The sequence below is a fragment of the Panulirus ornatus genome, chromosome 72, assembly GCF_036320965.1.
Source record: "Panulirus ornatus isolate Po-2019 chromosome 72, ASM3632096v1, whole genome shotgun sequence".
Lineage (NCBI taxonomy): Eukaryota > Metazoa > Arthropoda > Malacostraca > Decapoda > Palinuridae > Panulirus > Panulirus ornatus.
The window spans coordinates 7,075,542-7,096,930 of NC_092295.1; the positions used below are offsets into that span (position 1 = coordinate 7,075,542).

The following is a 21,389-nucleotide window of genomic DNA, read 5'->3' on the forward strand; positions in this document are numbered from 1 at the left end:
CAGAAAATATTCTGTTTTCAGCAAGAATCATGTTACGCCACATTCACATTTGTTGCCTCATCAACTGAGGTAAAAGTATCACGATACAGAAAATCATAATTAATTGTATTTGGATATGAAATCAAATATAACTCTAACTACATGCTAACAAATGTAACATTGGATCACTATGATTCATAATGAGTTCGAAGCGATTCGACTGTAATCTCGGGTCATGCAGAGTAACGTTATATTCCTATTTGGCAACCCATCTCTTAGGGCTGATATATCAACTAAGATGTATAAATCAGTTGGATTATAAATCGGCAAACGGAAAATCTCTTCTGTACCGTCTGGGGACACAGCGACCGACCATCTGAGTTGTGAATGACCCAATTGTCAAGGAAAGGCATAGATCCCCCTCTGTGAACCAGGTGGGTACATGGGTCTCATTCAAGCGTCTTGGGCGAGTACATGAATCTCCTCATTAGAATATTACTCCTTACAAATTACACGCGTCCTCAGGGATGTGATGGACAATTGCTGGGGTACAAAGAGAGGGCGGTTGTTGAAGAGGAGGGTTCGGTGCCGCCGTGCAGGTGGTGTTTGTGGAGCTGAAGGTACATACGAGGTGAAATTCAGGTGGAAATGTAAAATGACAGTAAGAGTGGACGTCTAGGTGGAGGTGACCTGAAATGGAGGCAGGTTTAGAGGTGGCAGTGGAGATGTGTTTGAAGTGGATCTGAAAACCGAAGGTGAGCTGAGATGGAAGTTGACAACCGGGTTAGGATGATAGACTGGTGAAGGGGACTTAGTGAAGTGTTGAATAGTCAGACCAAGAGAAAGAGATAGTAGGGGTTTTAAAACGAGTGGTGAGAAAGAGAAACTAGAGGACTTAGACAGAGCAGTGAAACAAGAAAGAGAGATAGCGAAGATTTAGAGAGTGGTGAAAAAGCTTTAATGAGATGTAATGGGAGATTAAGAAGAGCAATGCGAGAGATAGTTATTTAAACTATTGTATAAAAGAGACAATGGGGTTTGAAAATAGTTAGAGGCAAAGATAACAAGGGGTTATCAAGATAAGTGAGAAATGGAGATTTAAAAGGGGGTATTGAGAAAGACACAGAGAGATAACAGGGATTTCAAAAGAAGAGCAAGAGTATCGGTGATTCTAAAAGAGTAAGTGAGAAAAAGAAAGAGATAAAAGGTGATTTAAAAAGGACAGTGAGAGAAGGAGACAGTAGAAATCTAAAAAGAATAGCGACAAAGACACAGATAAAAACACAGGTGAAGAAAAGCAGCTCCAATCACTACCCCACTTGCCTCTCTAACTTATCCAAGCAAACACTAAACAAACGTTCCCTCCTCCTCCTCCTCCTAAAAACGCTAATTAAAAAGAAAAAATCAACCCCGAGAATCGAGGACCCGCTGTTGCTAATGTAAACATTGCCCCGTGAGGTGCGCGTGCGTGTTACGGTGGGGAATTGATTGGCGCGTTCAGAGCCACAAATACGAAGCCAAATCACATTCTCTGGGGACATGGTTTTCCAAATTACAGTTTGAATTTTCAAGCAGCAACCCCACCTGCAAGCAGAAGAAGCACACATATTTCTATTTCATTTCCCTTTCGTTCAAGTCAATCAGGAATTTTCAAGCAAGAATCATAGAAATATCTATGTCTATTCTCAGCGTAAAAATAGATATATGTCTAAAATCAGAGAATAGAACAGGTAACAAGAAAACATTTTTCAAACAGCAAAAAGAAAAAACAAATCAAATCTTTTCTTTCTTTTTTTTCATACTATTTGCCATTTCCCGCGTTAGCGAGGTAGCGTTGAGAACAGAGGTCTGAGCCTTTAAGGGAATATCCTCCCTCGGACCTCTCCTCACTTGAGTGGTCGGGGCCTGAACATACAGGAGGGTGAGAGGCGTGCAAGGAATAGAGTGAACTAGAACAATGTGGTATACCGGGATCGACGTGCTGTTAATGGACTAAACTAGGGCATATGAAATGTCTGGGGTAAACCATTGGAAGGTCTGTGGGGCCTGGATGTGGATAAGGAGCTGTGGTTTCAGTGCATTACACATGACAGCTAGAGACTGAGAACGAATGTGGCCTTTTTGTCTGTTTTCCTGGCACTACTGGTACTCTCCTAAGATCTTGTTTAAGGGTATTGGATTACTAACAATCGAATAGTCGTTTCCCTGTTGGGGGCGATCATAGCCTCGCAGTTAGCGTTCCCAGCTACCACGCAAATGGTACGGGGTTCGGATCTTTGCATATATGTATATATATATATTATCATGTACTCTCCTAACATCTTGTTTAAATTTAAAATCTTACATCATTTTGTCCTCCATACTACGCACCACTGCCTCTCTGCCATGTTGGAACCAGATCGTTCTGCGTTCATTCAAGTCCTTGTTGCTTCGTCTCACTTTGACTGAGACAAGCCGGGCTTCGAACCCACTCCTTATATATCAGTGCCGACGCCTTCCACGGCAGTCTCAACCCAGACGGCATCCTGAGGTGTAGTGGCTCTTCCCCGAGGTGTGGTGGTGTGGTAAAGGAGCGTAACGAATTTTTTTTATATAAGTTAAGTTGCCTTTGTGGTTAAATGCACTTATGGTTGTATTAACATAGTTTTATGTTGTGTGCAGGGAAATTGCTTTTTCACTTGATTTGTGGTTAATTAGTTATTATACTTGCTGTTATTTGTATGTTTGATTAATAATAATGATCATTATCAACCTGGGCTCATTCTACACTTGTAATTTTCTCAATCATTTATGACGGGTCTTCTCCTCGCAGTATAACCTAGACAACAGTGATCTATATCGACCATCACCTTCATTACTGTGAGAGCTAGATTCGTTATATATATATATATATATATATATATATATATATATATATATATATAAGCGAGAACAAAGGTAAGGGGAGTGGGGGAGGAATGGAATTTATTTAGGGAAGAAGTGATGGCTTGCGCAAAAGATGCTTGTGGTATGAGAAGCGTGGGAGGTGGGTTGATTAGAAAAGGTAGTGAGTGGTGGGATGAAGTAAGATTATTAGGTAAAGAGAAGAGAAGCATTTGAAGGATTTTTGGAGGGAAAAAATACAAATGAGTGGGAGAGGTATAAAAGAAAGAGGCAGGAGGTCAAGAGAAAGGTGCAGGAGGTGAAAAAGAGGGCAAATGAGAGTTGGGGTGAGAGATTATCATTAAATTTCAATGAGAATAAAAAAATGTTTTGGAACGAGGTAAATAAAGTGCGTAAGACAAGGGAGCAAATGGGAACTTCAGTGAAGGGGGCTAATGGGGAGGTGATAAGTAGTGGTGATGTGAGGAGATGGAGTGAGTATTTTGAAGGTTTGTTGAATGTGTTTGATGATGGTGGCAGATATAAAGTGTTTTTACTCGAGGTGGTGTGCAAAGTGAGAGGGTTAGGGAAAATGACTTGGTAAATAGAGAAGAGGTAGTAAAAGCTTTGCGGAAGATGAAAGCCTGCAAAGCAGCAGGTTTGGATGGTATTGCAGTGGAATTTATTAAGAAAGGGGGTGACTGTATTGTTGACTGGTTGGTAAGGTTACTTAATGTATGTATGATTCATGGTGAGTTGCCTGAGGATTGGCGGAATGCTTGCACAGTGCCATTGTACAAAGGCAAAGGGGATAAGAGTGAGTGCTCAAATTACAGAGGTATAAGTTTGTGGAGTATTCCTGGTAAATTATATGGAAAGGTATTGATTGAGAGGGTGAAGGCGTGTACAGAGCGTCAGACTGGGGAAGAGCAGTGTGGTTTCAGAAGTGGTAGAGGATGTGTGGATCAGGTGTTTGCTTTGAAGAATGTATGTGAGAAATACTTAGAAAAACAAATGGATTTGTATGTAGCATTTATGGATCTGGAGAGGGCATATGATAGAGCTGATAGAGATGCTCTGTGGAATGTTTTAAGAATATATGGTGTGGGAGGCAAGTTGTTAGAAGCAGTGAAAAGTTTTTATCGAGGATGTAAGGAATGTGTAGGAAGAGAGGAAAGTGATTGGTTTTCGGTGAATGTAGGTTTGCGGCAGAGGTGTGATATCTCCATGGTTGTTTAATTTGCTTATGGATGGGGTTGTTAGGGAGGTGAATACAAGAGTTTTGGAAAGAGGGGCAAGTATACAGTCTCTTGTGGATGAGAGAACTTGGGAAGTAAGTCACTTGTTGTTCGCTGATGATGCAGCGCTGGTGGCTGATTTATGTAAGAAACTGCAGAAGCTGGTGACTGAGTTTGGTAAAGTGTGTGAAAGAAGAAAGTTAAAAAAGTAAATGTGAATAAGAGCAAGGTTATTAGGTACAGTAGGGTTAAGGGTCAAGTCAATTGGAAGGTAAGTTTGAATGGAGAAAAACTGGAGGAATTAAAGTGTTTTACATGTCTGGGAGTAGATCTGGCAGCGGATGGAAGCGGAAGTGAAACATGGGGAGGGGACGAAAATCCTGGGAGCCTTGACTTCCAAACATTCTTCGAGAACATTATCTCGGAAAGCAAAAATGGGTATGCTTGAAGGAATAGTGGTTCCAACAATGTTGTATGGTTGCGAGGCGTGGGCTATGGATAGAGTTGTGCGCAGGAGGGTGGATGTGCTGGAAATGAGATGTTTGAGGACAATATGTGGTGTGAGGTGGTTTGATCGAGTAAGTAATGTAAGGGTGCGAGAGATGTGTGGAAATAAAGTCTGGTTGAGAGAGCAGAAGAGGGTGTTTTGAAATGGTTTGGTCACATGGAGAGAATGAGTGGGGAAAGATTGACCAAGAGGATATGTGTCAGAGGTGGAGGGAACGAGAAGTGGGAGACCAAATTGGAGGTGGAAGGATGGAGTGAAAAAGATTTTGAGTGATCGGGGCCTGAACATGCAGGAGGGTGAAAGGCGTGCAAGGAATAGTGAATTGGAACGATGTGGTATACCGGTGTCGACGTGCTGTCAGTGGATTGAACCAGGGCATGTGAAGCGTCTGGGGTAAACCATGGAAAGTGTGTGGGACCTGGATGTGGAAAGGGAGCTGTGGTTTCGGTGCATTATTACATGACAGCTAGAGGCTGAGTGTGAACGAATGGGGCCTTTGGTGTCTTTCCTAGCGCTACCTCGCACACATGAGGGGGGAGGGGGTTGTTATTCCATGTGTGGCGAGGTGGCGATGGGAACAAATAACGGCAGACGGTATGAATTATGTACATGTGTATATATGTATATGTCTGTGTGTATATATATGTGTACATTGAGATGTATAGATATGTATATTTGCGTGTGTGGACGTGTATGTATATACATGTGTATGTGGGCGGGTTGGGCCATTCTTTCGTCTGTTTCCTTGCGCTACCTCGCTAACGCAGGAGACAGCAACAAAGCAAAATAAAATAAATATATATATATATATATATATATATATCATCCCTGGGGATAGGGGAGAAAGAATACTTCCCACGTATTCCCTGCGTGTCGTAGAAGGCGACTAAAAGGGGAGGGAGCGGGGGGCTGGAAATCCTCCCCTCTCGTTTTTTTTTTTTTAATTTTCCAAAAGAAGGAACAGAGAATTGGGCCAGGTGAGGGTATTTCCTCAAGGCCCAGTCCTCTGTTCTTAACGCTACCTCGCTAATGCGGGAAATGGCGAATAGTTTGAAAGAAAATATATATATATATATATATATATATATATATATATATATATATATATATGCGCGTGTGTGTTGGGGGGTGTGTATGAGTGGATTGTCCATTCTTCGTCTGTTTCCTGGCGCTACCTCGCTTGACGCGGAAAACAGCGATTAAGTATAATATGATTATATATATATATATATATATATATATATATATATATATATATATATATATATATAAGTGTAATATTTAACGTATTATACTTCTTTCTCAAATAAAAGTCTGCACTTGTACGCTACAGGGACGCGAGCTCTTTTCAAAAAACGCCAGACTCCTGTGACGTCTGACCTATCGCATTTCGCATCGACGATCCGACCTTCAATACGCAGCCGCGATACAACACTTGTGGTCGCATTCTTCCCGAGGATGCGACGAGGACTGATGAAAAGAATTCCTTCACCATCAAGATGGCGTGACTGTGAGGAGGTAGGGCGGTTCGACGTCCCCATCCGAGAACCTCGGACGCGAGAAGTTCAAGAAAAAATATGAAGAAAACAAGAGGTGTTGGGTCTTCACTGACGACCACAGGATCGTATAGAAGTTTAGGGAATGTCGTGAGATGAAAGAAGTCGTGCGATGGAACACTTCGTTCGTGCGATGAAACAAGGCGTGCGATAAGGGAATCACGGCTGCTTAGACACATTACTGATACGGAGTTGGGAGGATCCTGAGGGATATTTTGACAGACGATGGTGAAGGAACACAAAAGATACCCGTAGGGAAAGAAAACTGGTGAAAGATGTCCCGATGAGAGAGACATCTGAAAGATGTTCTAAGAAAGAGACAACAGGTGATGAATGTCCCAAGAGAGAGACAACAGGTGAGAGATATCTTGGGAGGGGCTTATGATTCAGGCTTCATATCATCTGTAATAAATCTAGAAATCATCGGCGACCTGACCCCTTAAGGGGTTGGGTTAAAGGCCAGATCATCATACTCAAGAATCGTATCGTCGTGGTCAAGGACTGTACCGTTGTGCTTTAGGGTCGTACCGTCATACCCAGGGATCGTGCCATCGAGCTCAAAGATCGCATCATCATACCATATGGTCGTACCGTCTTGTTCAGGCGTCGTACTGTCGTGCTCATGGATCGCACCATTATGCTCAGGGTAGTGGCATCGTGTATAAGGATCGTAACCTTAATGATCAAAAAATTCAATTCAGATTTTCAATTTTCTTTACCATGATTCCGCAACAAACCATAATACTTCTAAAGCGACTTACTACTGCCGCTATTAACAACAACAACAAAGGAATAAACAGCTGGGTGTCCTGTGCTCACCTCATTTGCAAAAATGAATATGCGAATACATTTTTGTCGACAGAGGTGCGGTGAGAGGCGTGTGTGTGTGTATATGCAAATCTCTCTGCTTCACTGGTTTCAATGAGGCCTTGAAACGGTGTTTCATTCTTCACGTCGCATCATCAGGGAATAAAATGGATTCGGTCTTCGAAGCAGTAAACGGATCCAGTGCTCTAAGCACTGAACGGATCTGGTACTTCAAGCAGCAGACAGGCTCTGTGTACGAAGCAGTGAGCAGGTCCGATGCTCAAAGCAGAGAACAGGTCCGGCGCTAGAAACTGTGACTGAGTCCAATGCACGAAAGTGTACAAATACTAAGTTCGAAATAATAAACGAACCTTTTTATTTTTACCAGTGAACATAATTTTTGGCTTCAGATATCTCTAATACTCATGCAATGCCTCAAGTCTCGTCGGATGTACATAAATCTTTATGATCTTCTAAATATCTCGTATATCTCGTGTATGATTCATATTGATATATTGCCTGTATTATGAAACTAATGCGTGATAGCTCATGCACACACACTGACATGAGACGTGTGGAACGTTTTGATACACACACACAAATGGAAGCAAAGAAATCGCTGATGCATGATGCATGTAAAGTCCGACCCGTTACCAGGAGGTCTTTGGCAGGAGCCACAAAGACCTGGCTCGATGTGTGAGCTGACAAAGGGCTTGGCCATGAAGGTTGGGTGCACGGGCTCACAAAGAGTTGACCCAGAGGATTTTGAGTCTAGCACACAACACATGACGAGAATCCAAACAAATGGGAATGGGATCTCTACCGGTGACCACCAGACATGCATGGAGCCATTGCTAACCCTATAGCAATGACTTCAATACAGCAATATAACCCTCCTGTCTCTCTATTCATTTCTAAGGACCTTTTACGCTTTGTCCCAGACCTTTTTTGTTCCTTTTGTCTTCCATAAAGTCTCAAAACTGACTTTCTGATTATATGTAAGCATTTGGAATTCATTCCTTCTTGGGCTTTTCTTTTCTTGCTTCCCAATAGATTTTCTCCTCGTGTCTCCTCTATTGAGATAATTTCCCCCTATTTGGCTTTTTAAGAGACTATCGTGAGTTAATTTCAATTTCAGCTTTTGTATGAGAGATTGAAAGGCTTGAGCGATGACGAAATGCGCACACACACACACACATATATATATATATATATATATATATATATATATATATATATATATATTGCTTTGAAGAATGTATGTGAGAAATACTTAGAAAAGCAAATGGATTTGTATGTAGCATTTATGGATCTGGAGAAGGCATATAATAGAGTTGATAGAGATGCTCTGTGGAAGGTATTAAGAATATATGGTGTGGGAGGAAAGTTGTTAGAAGCAGTGAAAAGTTTTTATCGAGGATGTAAGGCATGTGTACGTGTAGGAAGAGAGGAAAGTGATTGGTTGTCAGTGAATGTAGGTTTGCGGCAGGGGTGTGTGATGTCTCCATGGTTATTTAATTTGTTTATGGATGGGGTTGTTAGGGAGGTAAATGCAAGAGTTTTGGAAAGAGGGGCAAGTATGAAGTCTGTTGAGGATGAGAGAGCTTGGGAAGTGAGTCAGTTGTTGTTCGCTGATGATACAGCGCTGGTGGCTGATTCATGTGAGAAACTGCAAAAGCTGGTGACTGAGTTTGGTAAAGTGTGTGGAAGAAGAAAGTTAAGAGTAAATGTGAATAAGATCAAGGTTATTAGGTACAGTAGGGTTGAGGGTCAAGTCAATTGGGAGGTGAGTTTGAATGGAGAATAACTGGAGGAAGTGAAGTGTTTTAGATATCTGGGAGTGGATCTGCCAGCGGATGGAACCATGGAAGCGGAAATGGATCATAGGGTGGGGGAGGGGGCGAAAATTCTGGGGGCCTTGAAGAATGTGTGGAAGTCGAGAACATTATCTCGGAAAGCAAAAATGGGTATGTTTGAAGAAATAGTGGTTCCAACAATGTTGTATGGTTGCGAGGCGTGGGCTATGGATAGAGTTGTGCGCAGGAGGATGGATGTGCTGGAAATGAGATGTTTGAGGACAATGTGTAGTGTGAGGTGGTTTGATCGAGTGAGTAACGTAAGGGTAAGAGAGATGTGTGGAAATAAAAAGAGCGTGGTTGAGAGAGCAGAAGAGGGTGTTTTGAAGTGGTTTGGGCACATGGAGAGAATGAGTGAGGAAAGATTGACCAAGCGGATATATGTGTCGGAGGTGGAGGGAACAAGGAGAAGAGGGAGACCAAATTGGAGGTGGAAAGATGGAGTGAAAAAGATTTTGTGTGATCGGGGCCTGAACATGCAGGAGGGTGAAAGGAGGGCAAGGAATAGAGTGAATTGGAGCGATGTGGTATACCGGGGTTGACGTGCTGTCAGTGGATTGAATCAAGGCATGTGAAGCGTCTGGGGTAAACCATGGAAAGCGGTGTAGGTATGTATATTTGCGTGTGTGGACGTATGTATATACATGTGTATGGGGGGGAGTTGGGCCATTTCTTTCGTCTGTTTCCTTGCGCTACCTCGCAAACGCGGGAGACAGCGACAAAGTATAACAAAAATATAATATATATATATATATATATATATATATATATTTATTTTGCTTTGTCGCTGTCTCCCGCGTTTGCGAGGTAGCGCAAGGAAACAGACGAAAGGATGGCCTAACCCACCCACATACACATGTATATACATACACGTCCACACACGCAAATATACATACGTATACATATATATACACGCACATACATATATATACACATGTACATAATTCATACTGTCCGCCTTTATTCATTCCCATCGCCACCCCGCCACACATGAAATAACAACCCCCTCCCCCTCATGTGCGCGAGGTAGCGCTAGGAAAAGACAACAAAGGCCACATTCGTTCACACTCAGTCTCTAGCTGTCATGTAATAATGCACCGAAACCACAACTCCCTTTCCACATCCAGGTCCCAAAAAACTTTCCATGGTTTACCCCAGACGCTTCACATGCCCTGGTTCAGTCCATTGACAGCACGTCGACCCCGGTATACCACATCGTTCCAATTCACTTTATTCCTTGCACGCCTTTCACCCTCCTGCATGTTCAGGCCCCGATCGCTCAAAATCTTTTTTCACTCCATCCTTCCACCTCCAATTTGGTCTCCCGCTTCTCCTTGCTCCCTCCAACTCTGACACAATTATCCTCTTTGTCAGTCTTTTCTCACTCATTCTCTCCGCTTTGTCAATCTTTCCTCACTCATCCTCTCCATATGTTCAGACCATTTCAACACACCCTCCTCTGCTCTCTCAACTACACTATTTTTATCTTCACACATCTCTCTTACCTTTTCATTACTTACTTGATCAAACCACTTCACACCACACATTGTCCTCAAACAGTCTCCCTTTGTTTGGCTTTCTTAGTGGAGGAATATCACTCTTTCCCCTTCCCTTTACCCCACCTCTGACCGTTCTCACAATAGGAGTGTGTGTGTGTGACAGCTACTGTTGGCCTCGGTATCATATTGACACAGGGCCTTACAAGAGGAGCAGGTTTCGTTGAACCTAATCCATTCACACAGTTTTCTTTTTCCTATGCCATTCATCGTCAAACATCTATTTTCATTCCTATCTTACTCTTCCAATTGGCTTCCTTCACACCTCTGTTCCTTTCCTACCATCCTTTTCCATATCAACTCTTACGTCTACTTCATTCTCGTCTTCCAACTACCTCCTGATTTCCGACCTGTCGTAGTTTTTCATAGCCGAGTGGCCGACTTGGACCCATTATGTCTTAGGGCTAGACAGCCAAGACACTGACTCAACTTGTCCCAATTCTGTCGCAGGGTTCGACAGCCAAGAGGCTGATATAATTCGTACACATTCTGCCACAGGGTTCGACAGCCATGAGACTGACCTAATTTGCACCCATCCTGTCGCAGGGTTCGACAGCCGGGGGGCCGACTCGGACGAAAATCCTGAACACCGCAACAATCCATATGGTATAGCCGTAAAAAGTGAGCAGGGAACGATATCTCAATAACTGTATGTACGCGTTCGAAGTCCGGAATTCGTATAGTGCAAGATATTCAGTGACTTCACAAATAATCTCCATGAACGTATTAATAAATCACAGTTCGTGTCCATGTTATAACAGCTCATTATAAAACAGAGTTATACATAAACATGGTATGCTATTCACTTTGCGTTTTTAGATTATAAGCTTTTTTAAATCCGTTTCTAAAACAAAGTGATCCTTAATAAAAAAGAAAAGGAAATGTGGCAAGCCTCGTTATTTGGTGTGGATTAATTAGATCCTCATTCTCATCAACTCAATTGCAGGTGAGAGAATGAAAAAGACTTAGAAAAGTTGCACACACAAGTTGTATCTTAGAAATTTCTTTTTTAGTTAATATGAGGTAGGTCATGTTCTGTCGCTGACTCATCGGTGCAAGATTTGGGTTCTAAAATATCTCGCCCAAGAATCCAGGCCAAGATATCTTCCACGTCATCTAGCCGTATCAGATACCTGTTGTCCAAGAAATCGGAGCAAGATCTCTCTCAGGTTATCTTAGTGTACCTTGATGCACATCTTAGCATATTTTTTTGTATTCCCTGGAAAATTTAGGCTTGTGGAAGCAGAATACATCCTGCTTGAGCGTGAGACTTCAGTCCTTTTGTTTAAGTTCAGTGTTTTCACTTAATGACTCCTTGACAGTTGAAAACCATTAAGTCCTTCAACCTCTCTCGGCTGAGTACCTGAAGACTTCTATTAAAACAGCTATTCAAAATCTCTATTATGTAAAAAGAATTATTTTCAAGATCCCATAACTTTTAAAGCTCTCTACAACTTGTGCTAGAGAGGATATGCGTGGGCGAGTTCTACATCAATGCTTTACCTACCTGGCAACTTCTCCCGTCAATAAGATTCTACAGTGCGAAAAAATATGTTTAAGATTTTGTATAGTTAGTTCTATGGAGAGTTAATCAGTCAGTAAGAGCAATAATAATGATTTTGAAGATAAATTTACAAAGGTAATTCTTCACTTTCTGTATTTCAATCTTATTTTTCAGCATTTTCTTGACATACATTGACACTTATTCCAGCTTCATCATAAAAAGATGTACTTTAATTTCTTATTACAAATAATTCCCTTATATCTTTATACTTACGGTAAGAGACTCAACATAATTCAAGATGACTGTCACGGAACATCTGGCGGGGGTGATGTTCAAAACCTAGACGAGACAGCTTAACTCGTACATGTCTGGGGAGTGTATTATCAGATGGGTGCATATCTGGAGTTAGACAGGGCTGGGAGGGTGTTCATTAAGTGTGTATCATGTTCTTGTAGGGGGTTTCCATTTTGCCAATACCGTGTCTGTTGGAGTCGAGATCCGTAAGAAATAAGTTGCTACAGTGTAAAAATGGGAGTAACCTTATCAATGCTTGATTGGTTATCAGGAGGTTTGGGTGGAAGGAGTCTAGTGCTGTTGCAAAGACCTAGATGTCTAGCAAAGAGAGAAAGAGAGAGAGGAGTGTAACGTGGATAAAGAGGGATTCGAAGAACGCAGACACAACTCTATATTGGCTGAGTGAAACCCTCTAGACATGGGATAACTGCTTACAGGAAAAATATCTACAACTGCTATGCAAACCTCTCAGCTTTTGGGAAGCCCATTATGTAGGGGTTCCGGGACTGAGTAAAGAATATGGGTATACCAAATATGTTTATGTCAGTACAAGGATGAACTGTGTGTTGAATGTTGATAGCAGGATTCGAGTGACATATGGACAGAAACTTATTTTGCACAGTTGAATTGAGCCAGGTTTACTGCTTTACCAATTTGATATGTTTCATAGGACTGTAAGAAAGGGGACATAATAGATATAAGAAAAAAAACTAATATCTAAGTGAAGCGGGGAAACAAAAGGAGAGGACGGTATACATACAGGAATCATCAACGTGTGAATAGAGCTAGAGGTTAGAGAAACATCATTCAAAGAGAACCGAAGAGTAGGCGACAAGACAAAACCCTAAGGGACACCAATACTGACAGAACAAGAGGAAGATATCGCTATATCAGCAACCACCATAAAGGAATAACTTGATAGCTATGTGAATCCATGGCAAATGCCTAACCACTGCTTTTTGTATTTTCTGTGTGTATACCAGCCATACGAGGATTAACTTAATCCTCCTTTCCTTGGACAGAGAAGCTTAAAGTCTCTTCCTTATTTCATCTTTCCCTTTTCTCACACTTTATTTTTCCATCCATACGAGTTGGCCATGACAGGAGAGATGTCTGTTTCTGCCACGTCGACTACTGTTAAACAAAAATGCGGAAATGTTTGGTCAGGGAGAATACAATGTCTCAAAGGCTTGCATGTTGTATTATAATCGGCTTCCTCAGTCGGGTAAAAGGCTTCCCCAACCTGACGGGGGAGCAACTGCCCTCTTGCCCATTTGGGCTTCGTCTCCTTGAAGACTAGTGTTGTAAAGTCTCTAAACATTTTACATTGTCTTATTTTCTGTGATATGTTACATTTTCTGTATCTAATAAATCAAACTTAGTCTCCTATCATTTCAGTAATTATCTACTTTAACGTTTCTCACTGATAAAGGAAAATAGCAGAGGCTTTCTCTTTTTTCCAGCCATTTCGCTCATCTTAAAAGGGAGGTGAATTTATAACTTTCATAACATCTAAAACAAAACTATTAGACCTAAGTAATTTTATATGGAGCTATTCCTAGGGATTAAGTTAAGTAAGAGTCTTGGAAACACTTAACTTGTATCCTAACCCTGTATGAACAGAAAGTATGACACAAGCCCTCAGAAAACTTTTCAACATAAACGAAATTGTAAGTCAATACTTTCTCATATTTTCGTACATTTCAGAGGTATTGGTACTACCATTTCATACAAAAATTATTCCCGCAAGCAATGGTGCAGAGTTACTTGACAATGAAGGCAAAAGCAAGCATATCAGTGCAATATCCGACGCCATGTTTCACATTCGCTTCAAAAGCAATAAAACATTACCCAAAAAGGCAATCTTTTTTTTTCTTTTTAGCTCCAGCTTAAACACTTAAGTCCTGCTCCCGTGTTTAAAGATAAAATCCCTTGATTTCTAACTTGATACTGGTGATTGCCCGATTCTTATGGTAGCGAGCATGTCTTCACGCCTCCTATCTTCTCGGGTGAGAGGTGACTTTTCCATCTTTTACAGCATATTAGAGTAACTTTCCCCGTTTTTTATAGCAGGTTACGAATAACCTTTTCTCGTTTTCTTTATCAGGTGACAAGGTATCCTTTATCCCACATTCTATAACAAGTGAAAAGAGACTACCGTATATCATAGCAGGTGAGTATTGACTTCTTTCTAAAGCAGTGACTTCTTTCTTGAGATATTTACGCATTTAATTGCTTTTACCATATTTTGAATTTCATTAACTGATCATTTATTTATCACTTTCTTTAATTTCTTTTATTGAGATTAAAATGTAGCCTCTGTTCTATCTATTAACGGAAGATTAAGTACCCGTTCTCTAATTTTTCCTCTCTTTCGATTTTCATTTATGATATAGAAGTAAGCTGCAGTTTTTGTTCACACACAGACATTCAAGGTTACTGGCGAGGAATACTGTGAACCATTTTTATTATCCATACAAAACCTTTTGCGCCTATTTTCTATTATTGTTATTGTTTTCTATATTTTTCTATTTTTCTGTACATAGGACACACGTCACAACACTTATAAATTGTAATATCAACCGGTGGACAAAACCAGCTTCCTGAATGCTGCAGGAGCCCCATAAGGATTGATGGGATTCCTAAAGAGAGAGAGAGAGAGAGAGAGAGAGAGAGAGAGAGAGAGAGAGAGAGAGAGAGAATCAAACAACGAAATAGATAGCAATGGCAGGAATTGTGCTGGGAATAATCCTACGAATATCATGACGAACAATGCCAGTGGGAAAAAAGAACGGGGTTGGAACTTACCTGGGGCCTAGTCCCAGCAGTACGAGGTTCCAGGATCAGTGCCAAGACCTAGTAGTAATAGGTGCCAAGTACAATGTCATTGTCAAGATGCATCTGGGACCCGGATCTCGTACCATGAGATGCAAGGAACAGTGCTGGGAGCAGTGCCCGGGTTAGGACGTACCTGTGGTCTGGATCCAGTAGGACGAGGTGCCAAGAACAGTGCCGGGAGCAGTGCCAGGAACAGTGCCGGGAGCAGAGCCTGGGTTAGGACGTACCTGGGGGTCTGGATCCAGTAGGACGATATGCCAGGAACAGTGCCGGGAGCAGTGCCCGGGTTAGGACGTACCTGGGGTCTGGACCCAGTAGGACGAGGTGCCAAGAACAGTGCTGGGAGCAGTGCCCGGGTTAGGACGTACCTGGGGTCTGGACCCAGTAGGACGAGGTGCCAAGAACAGTGCCGGGAGCAGTGCCCGGGTTAGGACGTACCTGTGGTCAGGATCCAGTAGGACGAGGTGCCAAGAACAGTGCCGGGAGCAGTGCCCGGGTTAGGACGTACCTGTGGTCTGGACCCAGTAGGACGATATGCCTGGAACAGTGCAGGGAGCAGTGACTGGGACAGGAAGTACCTGGGGTCTGGACCCAGTAGGACGATATGCCAGGAACAGTGCCGGGAGCAGTGCCCGGGTTAGGACGTACCTGGGGTCTGGACGCGAGCGTTGAGCCGTAGGAGGTGATCACGGACGGTGTTCTCCGGCACCTCAACCAGGTACTCTGGCTTCTCGAACTCCACCGGGTCGCCTCCCACCAACTGCGTCACTGGTGAGGGAAAGGGAAGGTGGTCCGTGACTCAAGCTTTATGGAAACTGGAGAAGGTAAGAAAATCATTTCAAAATTAAGTACCAGAGCCTGATAGGCCTGTTAGAAGGGTCATCCCCGGTAGGCTCATTAGTCCTGTCAGTAAGGTTCATGTCCCCGTACAAGGACATCCCTGGTAGCCTTGTTAGTCCTGTCAGTGAGGGCCATGTCCCCGGACACGGACATCCCTGGCAGATTCATTGGCAAAACATGAAAACAAAAACGTTGTTCAAGACACAGCTACCCAGGTCAACCTCCGCCACCTGACCCTTCTTAATCACTCTCCCTTACAACGGTTACGACCAGACATAGCTGACAGTGCTGGACCTAGATAGATTGGTTTTGTACGGCGAGAACCAAATGTGATGTTGGGATTTAGATAACTTCGTTAAGTACTTGCACCTGATAAGGTGAATTGTCTCCTCGAAACATGTCGTGCCACATGCATAGAAAAGTAACATGTTATATAAAATTGTATGAACTACTGAAGTGCGATTTCACTTTCATACTATCATATATATATATATATATATATATATATATATATATATATATATATATATATATATATATATATATATATTCTTTCTTTCATACTATTCGCAATTTCCCGCGTCAGCGAGGTAGCGTTAAGAACAGAGGACTGGGCCTCTGAGGAAACATCCTCATCCAGCCCCCTTCTCTGTTCCTTCCTTTGGAAAATAAAAAAAGAAATATATATATATATATATATATATATATATATATATATATATATATATTTCTTTCTTTCTTTCAAACTATTCGCCATTTCCCGCATTAGCGAGGTAGCGTTAAGAACAGAGGACTGGGCCTTGAGGGAATACCCTCACCTGGCCCAATTCTCTGTTCCTTCTTTTGGAAAATTAAAAAAAGAACGAGAGGGGAGGATTTCCAGCCCCCCGCTCCCTCCCCTTTTAGTCGCCTTCTACGACACGCAGGGAATACGTGGGAAGTATTCTTTCTCCCCTATCCCCAGGGATAATATATATATATATATATATATATATATATATATATATATATATATATATATATATATATTCTTTTTTCCTCTTTTTTTTCATACTACACGCCATCTTCCGCGTTAGCGAGGTAGCGTTAAGAACAGAGGACTGAGCCTTTGAGGGAAATCCTCACTTGGCCCCCTTCTCTGTTCCACCTTTTGGAAAATCAAAAACGAGAGGGGAGGATTTCCAGCCTCCCGCTCCCTCTCTTTAGTCGCCTTCTACGACACGCAGGGAATACGTGGGAAGTATTCTTTCTCCCTTACCAGCCCTCTCTGAGGTGGCTTCCGTGCTTATAAGTTCAGAGATGAAAACATTGAAACTGTATGAGTCGATGTTAACTCCCAGCAAAGTTTACCAACTGTGTCTGAATCCCAGATTGTATTTATTCATTTTTTCTCTTGTAATTTCAACATTTCTGACCCATGAATCAAAAGTGAGACTGTTAATGTACCACTTGTGTGAAGAATCTTAAAAAAAAAATAGTTTGCAAAACAGCATCAGACTAGTCTAAATAGTGGACTTGATAAGAAAATATATAGCAGTGATAAACAGTCTAGATCGGCGACTTTAGAACGACCCCCCTCTCTAGCCCCAAGCCGGAGTCGCTGCCACCTTATCGAAGCTCAGGTCATCCTGCTGGACGAGAGGGCCTTCCCTGATAAGCAGGTTCGGGACTGAAAGGCTTCGTCCACTCTTTTCCATTCGTCGATTTTAATTTGATAGTGAAAAAGGAGGATTTCAACGGGGAGAAATGGTGGCCGGTGATGGAGTGTTGGGGAAGGTGGGATGGGCCCTGGACGTCACGGAGACGTCAGGATGTATTGCTGAAAATGTCAAAGAGAAACCAGTGTATGTAACATCCATTATATAGAAAAACCAGAATATCCAAGACAGAGGCAACCCTACTCGTTCCCTAAGGGTCTAGCAACCAGAATAAAAGCTAAAGCAATCGTGTTAGTAGACCTAAAATTCTTATTCTTAATTGATACTGTCGAAGGGTTTGAAGTTTCAGGACTCTTTAATCTTTAACATCTACAATTCTAAAAAATCAGTCCTAAAGTACCTCGTAAATAGATTCTTACCACACAACGCTTGCGTGCTCAGAATAGACATATTAAGATAAAAGCATCTGACAATATCCGCGGCATGTGAGACAGACAGTGTCCTAAGCTCTATATATCGCCTCAAGATCTGCTGTTGATCTTTTCTGAGTGACACGATGTTTTCAGACAATTTTTTATGATTTACTTAGTACTGTCGTGAAGCTAACCGAAAGTGTTAAGCAACTGCTACCACTTGTGGGGCCACACACGCATCCATATCCTTAGTAACTACCTACATCCTTCTGTCTCTCTACCTCCCTCTGATTAATCGTTCGTAAGTTATCTATCTTTGACCTATGTCTGTGACCATGGAATCATCACTGAAATCGTCTGTCTGTGCTAGTGTGTGTGTGCCTGTTTGTCTACCCAGTGATGCAAACAGGACATCTCACAAGACATGTTTAAAGCCTCGCACAGATCATAATAGATGTGTACCGAATCACTGGTGATAAACCTACACAAGCGAAATGATGTTAACTCAACTTCGTGTATGTGTGTGTGTGTGTATATATATATATATATATATATACATAACAGATAGACAATCCTTCCCCTCTGGTAAGAAAAGTAATGTCAATGTTTCTCCTTTAGCAAGGCGGCTCTATCTTCCCCTTTGGCAGGGCATCTCTATCCAGCCCTTTGGCTGGGCGTCCCTATCTTGCCTTTTGTTAAGATGTCTCTCTTTTCAGGCAGCTAGGCCGGAGTGTCCTCACACCAACACTTCCAGCCAAAGTCTTGGGTTCTTGTCACGTTCCCGGGACCGAACGTGGCTCTTAAGATCCAATTACTTCCAGACAATTTCTGTTTACGACGCGGATGGTCTTCCAGACCCTGCTGGATTCTCTTGCAAACTATCACCGGCCTTTTCCACTCCTTTGTATCATAAAGGATATTCGTACATCCTGTGGACGCCCTAAAAGAACTAACATCCTTTCAGCAAAATAATGGATCTTATAAAGCTAAGTGACTTGAATCTCTCTCTACCTGTATGGATCCAGGAGACTGGGAACTGGAAGGAAGTTGCAATCTCTTATGCGAAGACTGATAGGCGTTTAGTTTGTGAACATGACATTTGTACACACACACACACACACATACACACATACACACACACACACACTGAAGAGGCATTAAGCAGTGAAAAACGTATATGAGGTCAACTGGGAACGAGATTACTGCCTGAACTTCATCAGAGCAGTGATAATGGGACGATATGATCAAATATATACAAGAGACGGAAAGGAAGGCTGGTACTGCGAGCCCGATTGTTGATGGGGTTTCGAATAAAATTTTTCTGGGGTGGAATCAGGTAAAGGTGGGGACCGGAAACCCCCCAAAATATAAACCTCTCTCCTATGTGTATGAAAAATATCATACATAAAGAGAGAGCTGAAGATATCTAACACGCCGTCGTTTGAGTCATAACATTTCTTCATTCTGAAAGCAGCTTTCTGGTTTTACTAAAATTCATTAAGCCACAAGATGTAGGGTTTTCTCTCAGCAGTCGATTCATATCGCTGATCAGAGTTTTTGGCACAGATGAGGTGTAGAGTGTACCAGATCGGGGTTGTAGGACACAGACGTGGTGTAGAGTGAATCAGATCAGTGTTGTATGCCATAGATGAGGTGTATAAATCAGGTCATGATTGTAGAAGACAGATGAGGTGTAGAATGTATCAGGTCAGTGTTATAGGCCACAGGCGAGGTGTAATGTATATCAGGACTTTGTTGCAGGCCACATATTAAAAGGAAAAAAAGAAACCGCGAAAATATTGAATAAGAATATGAAATGGATTGCAAACAACAGCAAAGCATGAATCCTGATGGTGAATTTCTTTCCAGGGTGTGGAGAGCAGGCAGTAGAGGACAAAATAATGAAGAACAGGGGAGGGAAATGACAGATATGGGTTGAGAACAGAGGTGTAAAGCAGATCCGGTCGAGGGTGAAGAAGAAATAAAGCTTGTTGAAACGAGAGGAAATGAGGTAATCGAGGGAAATCTGGAACGTAATAAGGGGGTAGAGATGGTGTCAATGGATTCTGCTACACCAATTGAGAGTTTAAATGAGAGAATGAAACATAATGAAGATAGTATAAAAGAAGTTAAGGTAAGAGAATGAAACAAAGTGGGGTTCATATGGGTGAAGGAAGTAGGACAGAAAGACGGCAAAAATTGATACGAAATATATAGCTAAAGGAGAGGAACCGTATAATGAGGCAACACAGACGATGGTGCACACAAAATGTAGATGTACAGAGGTATAAACCTTTGTTGTACATGTAGGTTAAGATCTTGGCAGAAGACAACAGTTGAGGGCACTGGCCAACTTCAACAGTTGATGACACTGGAAAAAAAATGAGTAAATTCTAAGGGTCTGGCTTAATCCCTTTTTCTTCTTTGTACTCCTTCCTTCTCTGTCCCCTACTTTTTTTCTCTATCTTCCACTTCCCCTCTTCCTTCCCTCCGATTTCTTCCTTCTGTCTCTTTCTTTCTCGGTTTCCCGCTTCTTTCCCTCTAGCTTGCACTTCCGTCTTACTTGTGCTTACCTCGAATTCCTTCTCAGTGACACAAATTCGTCTCGAAGGAAAAGCGGCAGAGCCCATGAGAAGAGGATTAAAAGTAAGATTAGTCAGTTTCGAAGAAGATAAAGTCTTGAATATTAATAAGAGGTGAAAAGACTGGATGTTTTCCTTTTGAATTACCTAAGCATAACTTGTAAAAGAAATATATCGGTATTCCGCCTTCCTCTTTTATTCATCTATATATCTGAATATTGAATGAAAATGATTTTAAATCTAAAAATTTGTAAATGTTTTATGCAAATCTGTAACCATAATTTCTATTTCAGGCGCCTTTTTCCACAAGAACGTCCGAGCGTTTCTGTACACACTAACAAACGTACAAACGTGCGTGTCCTGCGCGGTAAAAACAAGTCGAATAATATTTCGTGAGGAAACCTTGAGAGATTTTCATCTTGCCAAGTCGGGAGGGAATGCACGATGAAACAAGTGAATGCGGTTCGTTAAGCAACTTTTTAACGGTAAGAATTATCCATGTCTGTTCATATTCCCATGGAATCACATCAAGAATATTTATGTGTGTGACAAACAGTTACTTCATCCGTCTTATTTTTCAACAACCTGAATTAAAGATCAAATTACACAGAGAGGGAAAACTAATGATATGATCGGTAGCTCCTGCATAATTATCATCATTAGTAGTAGCAGTAGTGATAGCGGTAACAGTAAATATCTGGGCGAAATGAAGCTTAATTTCCTGTCGAGTTACACACACACACACACACACACACACACACACACACACACACACACACACACAATTCAGGTGTATATTCCTGCATACGGTGACTGAAAATAAAATCATTTCTTGTAAAATGTTTGCCATTAAGTAGTTTATCAATACTCTCTTATCTTAACTGCAGGCTTCCGTAAT

The 21,389-nt window shown here is 41.8% G+C and overlaps 1 protein-coding gene across 1 annotated transcript in view; it reads right to left on the reverse strand.

The window, feature by feature from the left end:
• LOC139748037 (putative neural-cadherin 2) overlaps positions 1-21,389 on the reverse strand; it is a 77,087-nt gene that overhangs the window by 34,826 nt on the left and 20,872 nt on the right. The window contains exon 3 of the mRNA XM_071660603.1: positions 15,647-15,766. Coding sequence (XP_071516704.1) covers positions 15,647-15,766 — 120 coding nt within the window. The remainder of the gene's footprint in view (positions 1-15,646; positions 15,767-21,389) is intronic.